We start from the raw sequence: 14,398 nt of genomic DNA, 5'->3' as shown, positions 1-14,398 counted from the left end.
GGTTGTCAGTGTTTTGGAGGAGCATTCTATCTCTGTTTTCAGAGTAAACGATAAAGATCAGGATGAAGTCAGCATGTTCTTCCATAATGTTACTACCAGAATATATGGTGTCATAACCTGAAGATCACAATCTGAATCTTCACTGCCATGAAAACCTCAGATCCCATACAATTTCCTTGTTTCTGTCACTTTTATAATAAGAGATCATGTGAGGATTTTCAGAACCTTAAATTTGCAAGTGTCTGGATTTGAATGAAAACCACTTTGGAACCATTTTTTTACTTACTATCTCCATACGGTCAGGATTATGCTTAAATCATGTCTTGAAGCAAATTAGAGTACTATATCAGAATATGAGTGTAAAACACAAAGCACGGGTAGGCGTGGTGGTTCACTTTTTGCACTGTGAAGAGAAGTTATGGCTGCCTAAAACGAAATGGAAACACAGGGTAGCAGATAATGGAATGTTGTAAGTATATGGTATAATCATATCCATGTGTGTGTATCTTTATGTTCATATGCGTATCCCACTCTCCTCGTGAGTTTATGCGGATACATGTTGTGAATGTCTCTACAGATTTTGTTTGAAACATTCTATTTGTATTACAGAATTCTTTGAGTTTATGTCTGACAACTTTCAGGCTGTGGGACTCTGTAGTGGAAATGAGCAGAAATGTGTCACTGAGTTGTATAATCTTTATGTTCATATGCATATCCCAATCTCCTCGTGAGTTTATGCGGATACATGTTGTGAATGTCTCTACAGATTTTGTTTGAAACATTCTATTTGTATTACAGAATTCTTTGAGTTTATGTCTGACAACTTTCAGGCCGTGGGACTCTGTAGTGGAAATGAGCAGAAATGTGTCACTGAGTTGTATAATCTTTATGTTCATATGCGTATCCCACTCTCCTCGTGAGTTTATGCGGATACATGTTGTGAATGTCTCTACAGATTTTGTTTGAAACATTCTATTTGTATTACAGAATTCTTTGAGTTTATGTCTGACAACTTTCAGGCTGTGGGACTCTGTAGTGGAAATGAGCAGAAATGTGTCACTGAGTTGTATAATCGCTAATTTATAATTCCTAGCAGACATATGTTATTTCTGGAACTTGTAATTAAAAATTGTTCTTGTGCATTCATAATAACATCCGAAACAGAAAATAAAAAGTTTTGGGCATGTTCTGTACAACGGTAAATACTGTTCATTCACTTTATATTAAGATTGGAACATCTTGCACATAGATCTGAAGAATAGCAGTTTCTTAAATTCTTGTTACTAATAGTAAATTTCTGTTTCTGTTGGCAGTAAAGTCCCTGCATTCATAAGGCTACTAGCACCAAAAGGCTCTCTAGAAGTTCATGAAGAGGCGTGGAATGCATACCCCTATTGTAAAACAGTTATATCGGTGAGTGTTGGGTAATTTTATTTGTAACTTAGAATGAAATAGCAAATTATTGCATAAAATGGTTTACATGAAGAACGCTGTTGATCTTAACCCCGCAACTGCTGATTGTTAAGACAGTCTAATGCTTCAGGCACCAGTTCCCATTTTGTTGGGGTGTTGACTTCTAGAAGAAGCAAAGTAATTCACATGTCCCACATTGCATGCTATTCCTTTAGACCATGTACTTAAGAATAATTCAAGGAACATCTTTTACAACCTCTGTGTACAGAGGCAATTTATGCTTGAAATGTGTCTTTCATTTTTTTAAGAGTCTGCAACTCATGACAGCTGAAAAGATTTTTATGAAATTTTGTAATTGAATGTATTTTAAAATTTCTTGTTTTGTCCCTTATCAGTTGAATACTAGTTTGTTTGTTTTTTTTGTGCATGAAGCAGAAATTTAACTTTCGAATTTCTCAGAGCTGTTTATTATACAAGACATTATTCCACAACATAAATATATCTAGATTTTATAGATATGTAAGTTTTATGTGAAATGTTTTTTGATACAAGGAAAATTATTGGTACTGTTTTTTTTTAAGCTGTAGGATTAGGGTGAGACAGGGTCCTCTGATGCTGTGTTGTCAAATGGGTTTGTTATGCCCGCAATTATAGACTTGTATTTGGGAGGTGCTAGATTTGAATCTCAGCTGGGACACCAGCTATCCTGACAGATTTCTTGTGATATTCCTCACTGCCCCAGGATTTTTTTTTTGGGATAGTACCTCACTTAGGCTGTGACTGCTTCTTTCAGAATCGTTCATAGTGCATCAGTAATCCTGCCATCTGATGCTCCATAATTTGATACTGAAAAGAACTGTTAAATAACCAATTAAAAATAAATCTCTTATGAATTCTCTGCCGTATTGCTTGTACTGTGAACAGTTTTCCAACCACTGTTAACAGTTTTTGTGTTGTGAAGTCCATGGGAATTTTTGTGTTGTAATTCATGCTTGTGTTACATAATATGAATGAAATATGAGGTCATGTACTGCATAGTATGCACTCTCATCAAGCAGCAAATTTGTACTTTTATCAAGAACTTGATACATTACATCACACAAATCATAGTCTTAGAATGACTGAATGTCTTATTTCTCTGCCAGCTTACAAACTGCACCAAAGATCTGCGATGAAGTAGTCTGAATGTATATTCATCGGTACACATGTAAGCCATTTGACACTTCCCATTTGGTGTGGGTTAGAAAATATGTACTTTACTTCTGTCAGGAGAATTATGTATATTGGCGGCAAGGATTCAGGCCAGCTGCCTGCCCCCCCACCCTACCTACACTGTTCATGTCCCCTCAGTCAACAGCTCAGGCTCATCTTGCTGTAGGAGGAGGGAGCTGTTTACTTCATTATTATTGATTATTGTAAATGACTTAAATAACTATATAATTTTATGGAATATATTATAGTAGTTGATTAATTTAGTAAAATTAAATGACATGATTTGTCAGTGGAAATTCTTAGCAGACCAGGCTTACCTCCATGTCTTGGAAGGAAGGAGCCATTTACTTCATTATTATTTGTTGTCATGATAAATATTGTCATTGATATTAATAAAATACAGTACAATTTATAGTGAATTGACAAGTTGAAACTACAACTGAAGTATTTCATTTCAGTAGAGCAGGAAAGCCCATCAGTCATTATAAGACTTTAGTTACTTTAAATTATATTCTTATGATAATTACTGCTAGAAGTAGACCATTTTAAATTGTGTAGTTTTTCGTAGGAAATTGATATTCATATGCTGAATGTACAGAAGTTAATAGTAACTATTTTTGAATATCCAATACAGGTGGCTCTTGTTATACATGCTTTAGATATCTCCTTTTTCTCATATCCCTGGGTTTATTTCATTGTCATGAGGAGTATTGGTGTCCTGTCTGTGACAGTGGCAGAAGCTGCTCCACATGTTCATCAGGTTATGTGGGTAGTTTCCCAGACACATCCACCATTTTAAACTCAGTTATGTTGTTTCCTAATATACCATCATAGTCAGTGCTCATTCAGTTAATTTTTTATATACACAGATATTTTGAGGGATGCAAACCTTGTGTGTAACAAGTCATCTGTGTTTATTACTGTCAGGTGAACTCATTAGCAGTGAATAGAAACTTCAAGAAGCTAATCTGTTTCTGTACACCTCTTGATATGTGAGCTAAATCTAAACAGATTTTTTGAATTACAGAATCCATATATGAAGGAGAAATTTGTTTTGGCCATAGAGACAATGCATGTGGCTGACAGAGGATTGCAGGATAACGTGAGTCATATAGTGTAGGAACATCATAATTATTGCTTTGCTTTTCTGTACAGGTCATAGGTGAAGCTGGTGATGTGGGAAGCGGTGAATTTCATGTGCTTGGACATCTGAGTGGCATAATTAGTGATCTACAAATGATGAAGCTAATACTGTAGAAAATAATTTTAAATTAATTCTGCCACTGAATTGTCCATGTTTTAGTGTAAATAATTGTGTAATATATCATACATGAACAGATAAGCTACTACCGCTGTTCAGGGCTATACATATGTGTCTGATATCCCAAGCTTATGGACAAATGAGGCATAAGTTAACGAAGTTATGTGAAAACTGTTCATACCCATGGATTCCATGGAATCCGTGGTGACTTTCTTCCCACCTCTTATTTCTCACAAATCTTTACATTGCCACTGTCATGTTTCTTTTTCATAAAACAATTGAAAGCAAGTTATAAACACAAGTTATTGTTTGTGACTTACAAGATGATCTGTTGGCCCATCAGGGTCTTTACTTAAGTGCTCAACCAGATGAGTCATGATCTAGCTACCTCATCATCTGAAGTTGGAAATAATGTTTCACGTCCTCAGCCTACCTTTTGAGTGTATTGTGTAGAGTTTTTGAGGGTTTCCTGATACCAGAATTGTGAACTATGGCTGCTGCTTTTATAGTTCTCTTCAGTCCCTAATTTGCGGTATCACCACCATCAGAAAATGTGTTGCAGTTAACAGAAAAACTGTACTTTTGAGCTCCTTTTGTTGCTTGTAGCTTTTAGTGATCATTAGAATATTGGAGTGATTTGCTGTCTGTATTTCATTTGTTTAAAATTGTGGAGCATGTCAACTTGTTAAAGACAATGTTTTTGTTCCATGAGAAGCTTAACTGGAGGAACATTAAGGTTTGACAGTCTTAGCTTTGAAATTAATATTGTTGCTTTGGAAGAATGATGTATTGCTAGCAGAAATTTGACCCAGCAGAATAAGCATATAGTACAGATACAGACTTGTAGTCTTCTCAGTTACCAGGTTTCTGTCTTCATATTTTCATGGAACTTTTAGATTATCTGACCGTATTCAGTGTATAATTCTAAAATTTTGTTTTGTTATAAATGTCAGTAGCATATTATAGTTCTTAAAAATAAGAAATTCTGCAAAGAACATTATCAGTTCTTATTCTGTCTTTCTGTTGACTCCTTCTGTCTGTACGCATACAAACTCCAGTCCTCATGTGAAGGCCCATACCAGGAAGTCATCTGGATAAATTAAGTGATCTACAGGATACAGCAGAACCCTAGAAAAAGTGATGGTGGTACACCTGGACCGACTTGCACCTTATCAAGGAACCGCTTGGGTTTAGCGGCCCTAAGGAGGGAGCAATTGGAGGACCATAGCATGCAGCCCTACCCACAAAGAAGGAAGGCTTGACACCCACAAAATCGGAAAAGAAGCACCAGCAAGGCATTAAACTGGCATTCAGCAGGGATGACTACAGACGTCACGGGCATGGCCCTTTGGAGAAAACAATGATACGCCTATAGGCTACTGAGGATGAGCAGCTTTAAGGAGGGAGCAATGTGGCGAGTCTGCAAACACGTCCATTGCTAGGAAGTGGCCCAGGAAATGTCATGTGACCACAGCCTGCTTACTTATGCAACAATAGAATTGTTAGAAACTGTATTCTATGCGGTCAGTGCCTAGGTTGTATAACTTGGACCCTGCAAGTTGCATGTCCCACCTGGGAGGATGTGTCTGACGCTCACTTCTTTAAATTGTTACACCAGCAGAATAGAGCACTGTGTGCTATTGGAAATCCCGACAGGTGCGCACCAGTCTGTGAATTGCCTGTGGCTTTCAAAATTCCCTGCATGTATGACTACATAACTAAATTATGCAGGACACAGGCAGAAATAATTCTAAACTATGAAAATCCAAATGTACATGGAACTGGTCAAGGAGAAGCCAGGCATAGGAAGTACAGAATATAAAAGTCTGAAATTTGACAGCAGTCAGGCTTACGACTGTTCAGCTGACTATCTGCAGTTTCAGATTAGTTACATAAGTTAAGGCATAAGCCTGCATTGACAGAAAACCTCTGTATATCTTTATAAATGTTACTTAGTACGGTGCAATGACAAAGAGTGTACAGAGTCCATAGTGACATGGATGCCATGACAGCACAGATGTACTTGTGCTGAAACTACAATGCAACAAATGGAGCGCTTACATAGAAAGACCTCTCCCTTGTCAAAGAGGAGGCCCCACTTCTAAATACATATATGTCTAGGAGAGAACAGAAACTGTGGTTGTGGATCTTGAGGAGACTGAAGCCAGGAATGGGTGTGCTGGTGAACCCCAGCAGCAATCCAGCTGACTGACTGACTGACTGACCATAGTTAGTTGTGAGATAGGCACCAGCCAACAAGGAAGAGTGCCATGGAACACTGAACCTAAGGAGTCTGTGATGTTGGGAACTGTTACCAGACAACAACTGATGAAGACATAGCAGACTGAGAAGACTTAGTGTGTGTTGTAGTGAACTGTTGAGTGTTTGAATTAACGATAACACTGTAATTAATTGTAGTTACAAGTTTCAAAGAGTTCACAAATACATGACAGTATGTGTAAACATGCTTTTAGCCCATGGTTCTTTCTTTGCATCTAGACAGCAAATTAGGCTCTCCCACGATATGACAGCCTTTCTTCACTTAATTTTATTTGAAAATAAGCTACTTGTCTTTTTAGTGCCTGTTCATAGTCATACAGTTTTCACAGACCCCAGGAATAACCCTTGCTGCACATTCAGTTTCACTGTATCCTGATTCTGAAGCCTGTGTTTCTCTTTTGTGGTTTATTGTACAGTGCTGTTGGTATGCCGAACTACTTGGTGTCAAGAAGTAGGATGGTTGTTGAATAGTGAATTGAAAGGGATTTAAGAGTAAGTCATCATATCATAATTGAGGTACAGTTTCAGGATTTGCCTGGTGGGACTGAGGAATACCACAAAAGAACCTCAGTTAGGATAGTTGGCATCCCAATGTTTCAATGTATTAGGCATTGCAAAGGGATAATTTATTTCCCATAATTGATACTCCATAAAGGTATTTCATATCATTATCACAAAGATTATTTTGGAACATACAAGATTCGCTTATAGACATTCTCTTTCCTTCTCTGTTTAAGCACATCCTTCAGATAGTCACATTTTCTGCCACTTCCAGTGTATTAATAGAATAAATTTATAAACTGAAACAAATTATCTCTCTAGCTGTATTGATTTATACGTAAGTCATACCAAAAGTCATGAGCAACTTTTTTTTGCATGCAACCTGGGAACAGCAGACGAAAGAGAGTACAGTGGTAGGTGGAACCAGCTGTTGTGTTAACCTTGAGTGTCTTGTGACGTCAATAGCTTGCATCACGTGACCAGTATAACTCCTAACAAAATGGCCAATGATATGTCGTTTCGCCAGCATGCTGTCATTGAATTTCTTGTGTAAGAGGAAATCCCTGCTGCAGAAATTCACCATAGACTTCAGCATGCTTATGGAAGTGTGTGCATGGGTGCAAGCAGTGTTTGAAGATGGGTGAAACATTTTAAAGATGGGAACACCATCGAAGATGAGCCTCAGAGCAGTTGTCCTTGAACAGCCTCAACTGAACGCAACAAGGAAAGAGTGGATGAGATCATTCAAGATGACAGGCGTGTGACTGTGGACACAATAGCCCGAAAACTTGGAATAGGGCACAGTGCAGTACAGGAGATGATTGAAAGCTTGGGCTATAGGAAAGTTTGTGCTCGTTGGGTCCCGCGGTTATTGACCAAAGACCACAAAGGTCAACAAAAAGCCATCACCTCAGAACTGCTGCAGAGATATTGACACGGAAGCGATGATTTTTTGCTCTGTATTGTGACAGGTGACGAAAGCTGGTTTCACCATTTCAAGCCTGAAATGAAACGGCAGAGTGTGGAATGGCACCATTTGCATTCTCCATCAAAAAGGAAGGCAAAGACAGTGCCATCAGCTGTGAAGGTGATGGGCACAGTCTTCTGGGATGCAGAGGGGTTTATTCTGGCCGAATTCCTGGAACCTGAGCAAACCATCAGTGCTGCTCGTTATGTCCAGACGCTGCACAAGCTCCGTCGTGCATTGCGCAATAAACGTCCGGGACAAAACATCATCATCCTGCATGACAACGCTTGTCCCCACGCCACTCGCCTCACATTGGAAGCAATTACAAAGATGGGGTGGGAAGTTCTTCCACACCCCTCCTATAGCCCTGATCTGGCACCCTCTGACTACCATCTTTTTGGATTTGTGAAGGATCAGCTGCGTGGACAACGTTTTGAGACAAGGGAGGCAATTCAGAAAGCAGTGCGTCAGTGTCTTCGGATGGCTGGAACGGAATTTTACAGAAGGGGAATTTTCAAACTCCCAGAACGCTGGGAGAAATGTATACAGAGAAGTAGCGATTATGTGGAAAAATAAAGAAAGGTCTGTTGATTGAGGTGTATTTGGTTTGTCAATAATAAAGCATGTTACTTTACAAGAAATTGTTGCTCATGACTTTCAGTATGACCCTCGTACTATTATGATTTTGTAAGAAAAATCCTTGTCACATCTGTGGCTATTAGTCCAAGTTTCTGTTTAAACTTCCCTTAATGAGTTCCATTTGGACATGTGTTTTAAATGCATTTGTTATTTTCCCTGTGCCTCTTCAGTGTTTATTTAATCATGGAATGTGCTTCAGCAGGCATCATTTTACCCTGTAGTTAATACATACTCAGGAAAATCACCTGTTGTGATTCACTTTCAAGAAATCACAGCAGAAGATATTTCCTTTTCCAAGATCCTCAATAAAAACTTGCTTTCATCATGTGGTATTAATGTTGATGTGGCTAGTGCAGTTAAGCTGTCATGTTGCTCAGTGTTATCTGTTCATGGTGATGATGTTTCTTACATGTTATGTGTTGGCAGTAGTTTCACCATGATATGGTTCTTTGTGTTGGCATGCTTTTCTCCATGGCTCTATGGTGGTGGGATGGTTCCTGTTCATCAACGTGCAGAATCCCGGTTATATGAAAGAAAATTTCATCATTGTAATAGAATCATTACATTTAGCAGATACAGGAATGCAACAAAATGTAAGTCATGTTGTTGACAGTCAAACAGCTGGTTTCTTGCACATACACCTGCCTGTAGTTTGTACATACTATGATTGGTGTCTTTTCGCAACTGCCAATATACACATTAAATTTCCGTGTAATTTTTGCATCTTCTTATAAGTAATACATTTCATATAAACTTACACATACACATTAGGCATGTGCCAGTCTCAAATTTCTAAGAAGGAAATCTTGATCTTGATTTGATCATTATTCCAAAACTTCAAGGACTTTCTGATAACTTCTTTTGCTTTGCACACTGGGTCTTTGTCAAAATGGACCTGCATCTTATTGGCCTGAATGGAGGGTGAATTCTTTCTCCGTTGTAAGGGTAACAACTGCAAGGTCACAAACCAAAAGCTACCACAGGGTTGCCTGAAATACCACCACAGCTGTGAAACAAAGCATTAATTCACTAATTTATGATATCATGAATTTCTTTGTTAGTGGAAATGTCACTCAACATAAAAATGGCAGACCTTGACAAGAAAAATGTACCAGTGTGAAAGGGAATAATATGTCAAGAAGTATCGGGCACTGCAGTTATGATTTGTACTTTAAGACGGTGGTGATCAAATATGCAGAACAAACGAACGACTGTGAAGTGACAAGAAGATGCATTGTCTCTTGAGGCAAAAATGCAGAGACAGAAACAACAAAATCAAGAACTTGCACTGATTCTACATGAATATCATCTGTACGGATTCGAAGGCAGAATGGAATGTCACTTCCATGCTACATCATTAGCAAATAAGAGGCTGGAAATTTAAGTCCAGCTCAAGGAAACAGGTTTGCTTTACAGCTAAGGTTTTCACTTTGGAAGAAGGTAGCATTTCACTTCAAGGCAATGCCAGTGAAATGTCATTATATTTCAATCTGTTATCCAGTTACACCGTAGATTATGCAGGTGCAAAGCCTGTTGTCATAAAAACATCTGGCTGTGGAAAGATGCAAGTGACTGCAATGTTAACACAGTTGGGAAACCATGTGTAACTGCCAATTTAATGTGATTTTGGAGTGAAAAACAGTGCCTGAATCACAACTGCCTGTGGGACTAATAATGAGATATAAAGCTAAGAGATGGGGGACTGGTTACAAGTTGTCTGAACAGGAAACAAGATCATTCCCAATGAAAATAACAAATGCTAATCCATGATATGTATATAGTGGCCATCTTGTAGTGCACTCAGTTTCATCAGGGCACCTGAGTATGGCACTATGTTGCCGAAACATGTCATGAAGTAAGAGGTGAAATTGAGTGCACTACAAGATGGCCACTGTATACATATCATGGATGAAAATCAATGCAACAGGACGCTAAAATACAACATTACAAATGCTTATGCTGGATGCATTTAAAGGTCACTTAACAGAGGATATCAGATTGTGATTTGTGCAGTGACCTTGTGGTCATACCTGGAGGGATGACCTTCACACCTACATGTTCTATTAAATAAGGTTTTTAATGATAATTTTAAACAGTTGTATTCCAAATAGCTCCTGGCATGGGATCATCTTCTGACACCACCAGGACAACAAAGAAGCCCAGTGTGGAACTATGCTGGTCGACCAAGACCGAAGACCATGGCAACAGATCTCTTCAGAAGTGATAATCACAGAATTTAAAGACTTCCTTAAATCTGATGAAATGGATGGATGGGAGGATGGTCATTGAACACAAGAGTGTGAGCATTGGGTGTGAGATAACAGAAAAGGGCAATTGTGAAGACACTTAAGCTGAGATAGGTGATAAGAATGGTGAACAGAATGAGTCAGATGAAGCTGAATAAAGGCTAGTAGCTTCCATGAGCAAACCAACTCAAATTTCATGTATAATATGTTTTCTAGCGTTTATTTTATTTCACTCTTTCTGTGCAGACATCTTTCCTATTGCAGGTTTGTCTTTCATTTGGCTAAATATGTTAGCACACTGAAAAAGTTGGTAGTGTTATAAATTATTAAGTGGAGAAATTGATCTCTTAGAGAAAGTTCTTTTTAAATGTTTTCATATTCTCATCTCAGATAACTTTCAAATAAAAAAAAACATGCTTGCACATGTCTTATAATCACACAAGGAACATACTAAATTAGAACTTGACTGGCTGTTCAGGTTTCAAAATGGAGTTCATGCTTTCACATAATTTGATAAATTTGATTTCTGTCATAAAGGTGAAGAACAAAGTGGTGCATCTGCTACCCAAGCTTCTTAGATAATATTAAAATATTACAGAATTAAATACTGCACAAGCTACAATTCATATAGATGGATTCTTGTGTCCCTTTCCACACAGAGGTATAAAAGAAACGCGGAAAAGTCGTCCCCACTGAAGTTTCAGTAGCTGACTGAAGGAATAAAACTGTAGTGGGATAGTATTGTCATGTGTTTATGGCTCCATATCGGGTTCTGGAGTGGATTTATTGACACCTATTACAATCTCTCTTAATCACAATCAATTATAGCACTGTCACTAATCTACCCACTTCACAAATCACTAGGACACGCTCCATTCTCGTTCTTGTTCTCATCCTGACTCCGCTGTACTCCTGTTCTATACTCCTACAGCTGCCAACTTCGGAATTCAGCTCTCTTATAATCACTTAGCATGGACTCCATGGAAAACACAGCCTGCATTGTTGATGAGGCCCACTTACTGTGCTGTTGTCAAGCAACAGATATCCTTCTGTTGCTGAAAGCATATGCTTCATGAATGTCAATGAATTGACTACATGTCAAACTATATTAAAATTCATAAACCTGGACAAACTAGTATTGCAGGAGAAATATAAATTTTGTGAACAAGAGGTAACCTGTATGTGAGGGACAGAGACAGTAACATTCAGAGCCGAGGCACACCCATACTCATATGTATTGAGTGTAATAATAAATGGAAAAAATTATGCTGTGACTTGGTGCATATGAACCACCATGAAAGTCAGGACTGTTGAAATCTGTCCTTTTAAAATGAGTATGTCTGCCATCCCTAATTAACAGTACCAAGTGCATAGAGAAAACGCACCTGAAGATGGCACATTAGTGCTGAAACATGTAGTGCAAAAGAGAAGAGTAAGGTGAAAAAGTGTGTGCACTGTAAGATGGTTAGCATAAATCATGGACATGATTTATCATTATAATACAGTAATATGTTTTAAAATACATTTTTAACTTACTTTAAGAATAATGAATACTCCAAAAAAGACATAAGAATAAATATTTTAAACATATAGAAATATTTATTAACAAGCAGTCTATGTCAACAATTATTAATAATAGTAAATACTCCAAAAAAGGCATAAAACTATACAGACAGATTTATCAACAAGCCGTACATGTCAACAATTATTAAAAAATTCTTGAAGAGAATAGAAGACATTACACAACAAATAATTCTTAAGTTTCTTCTTAAAAACATTAAAATTTATTACATTCTTTAATTCAGTTAGAAGGCCATTAAATATTTTGGTTCCCATACTAATCACCCCTCTCTTGCTATGCTCAGTATTACAAAATTGTATATACAAATTGTGTTTATGAATAGTGTTATAGCGATGAACATCAGAATACTGGGTGGTATAAATCTTATTTTTTATTATAAAACATAGGATCTCAAAAATTTGAAATTGGGAGGCTTCTTTAATGTGCTAGGTCATGTGAAAGAATTGTTTCATGTTTACAGCTGAACTATATTACTTAGCAGTAGTACTACACAAAAATTGTAATAATGTCTGAAGTAGATTTGAATTTTGCATGTTTTTACTTATGTTAATGTAGGGAATTTGGTGTTTAGAACAGTAGTTATTTTGAAAATTGGTTGTAAAGCAAAGCAGTTTATAGATTGTAATTGAAAATTAGCAGATGTATATGAATTTCTGTGTGTTGTACAGTCATGTACAGTGTAGTAAAGTAGTGGTAATGTAGAGTCACTATTTCTGCAGATGACTACCTGTTGTGTTTAAAAATGGTTTGTACTGTGCTTCAGATTAATATCTTTTTATTCACAACACACAACTTCAAAATATGCCCCCTCCATTGCATAATGCTGATTTGTCTGATTGACTGGGTAAGTGAGTATGGTGGACACTTAGGCTTGCCTTTAATAATGTCTGGTGTGTGAGTTCAGTAGTTCAGTAAGGACAATGAACAATGGAGGTACAGTATCAATGAACAATTAAAGTACAGTGTAGATATGTACACAGCAATACTGATCTTTGTGTACATTTGTAATATTACAGAATTTATAAGATTTACACACTCATTTTCAGATTAAGAATTTTAAAGAAAAGCCTTAAGCCTGATATTATGACCTTGGCTGAGCACTGTAAATGTAAATACATTTATGTTGAGTGCATGGAATAGTTCCCAAAGTTATACAAGTCAATGTATATAAAAACTTTTGCAAGGTCACATATTCAGTTTACTTGAAGAATCCGGTAAGTCCTGTCTTTTATGATCCACTATTGGGACTGTTTGAAGAATTTATAAAGAAGACAACAGAGGTATTAGAATAAAGATAGAGTACTTTTAAAATTTAGGAACACCTTGATTACATTTTAAAAGAATGTTGAGCTTACTGATTATTTCCCAATCACTTGGAATATTTTAATAAATGTGTGTGTTGTGCCCTACCCTGCTATGTGATGGCCAGGCTAATTGTATGGAGCAGATGTGTGTTGAAGCTGCTCGAGACATTTCCAACCTTTTGGAATCCAAAGGATACAAGAGCTTGCTGCTTGGTCTCATCATGAGCCATATCAATCCAGTCCACATACTCTGTGATATTAAAATCCATCTTAATATTCAATTAAAGTTACATGAAAATTTGTTTCTGTTCTGGTTTTGGTATGTGTGAAATTAGTGTGTGGTTCTGAAGGTTTGTAACAGTGGTCTAGTATCATTATGTTAGATCTGAGGTTCTTGTGGCAGTGACTGTGATGCTTCTGGGATGTGACACCATGTAGTCAGGCAGAAATTTACCATCATTTCTGAGGAACATGATAAACTTCTTCCAGACTTCACAGCATCATCTCTCAGAAGACAGTAGTCTGAAGGAACGTTCTTGTCTGCATTATTCTACAACAGTTGTATGTATACCTATGTCTGGGATACAGTACACTAGTCTCATATTTCAGACTTTAAGTTGAAAACAATTTGAGGACTAAACTTGTACTTTAATTGTATCTTTTCATATTCCTTAACCTTAATGTTTTGGTTTGTTTCTATTTAATTCGAATTTTACAAATTACAGCAACATTCCTATGTGAAGAACCCATATTTTAACACTTTTTTAGAGCCATATATAAATATATATTGTAACAGTCTTGCTAGAACCCATAATTGTTTTCTCATTAGGAAGTTCATAGAATGAAGGTTGTGCTATATGCCTTTTATCATTGTGCACTAATCATAGTCTCTGTGCTAAGTAGCTCTTTTAAAATGATAGCAGACATTTCTTAAAAGAAATTTTTTTATCTATGCAACTTATATTTTCATGCAATTTCTTACATCTTTATTAC

At 37.1% G+C, this 14,398-nt stretch overlaps 1 protein-coding gene across 1 annotated transcript in view; it reads left to right on the top strand.

Moving 5' to 3' along the window:
• Positions 1–1,312: 1,312 nt before the first annotated feature.
• LOC111862572 (phosphatidylinositol transfer protein alpha isoform) overlaps positions 1,313–14,398 on the top strand; it is a 22,537-nt gene continuing 9,451 nt past the window's right edge. The window contains exons 1-3 of the mRNA XM_033750720.1: positions 1,313–1,413; positions 3,653–3,727; positions 8,789–8,866. Coding sequence (XP_033606611.1) covers positions 3,662–3,727; positions 8,789–8,866 — 144 coding nt within the window. The 5' untranslated portion in view covers positions 1,313–1,413; positions 3,653–3,661. The remainder of the gene's footprint in view (positions 1,414–3,652; positions 3,728–8,788; positions 8,867–14,398) is intronic.

The sequence above is a fragment of the Cryptotermes secundus genome, unplaced genomic scaffold (genome assembly GCF_002891405.2).
Source record: "Cryptotermes secundus unplaced genomic scaffold, Csec_1.0 scaffold1737, whole genome shotgun sequence".
Classification (NCBI taxonomy): domain Eukaryota; kingdom Metazoa; phylum Arthropoda; class Insecta; order Blattodea; family Kalotermitidae; genus Cryptotermes; species Cryptotermes secundus.
The sequence above is the reverse complement of the archived record's forward strand: the minus strand, read 5'-3'. Positions and strand labels throughout refer to the sequence as shown.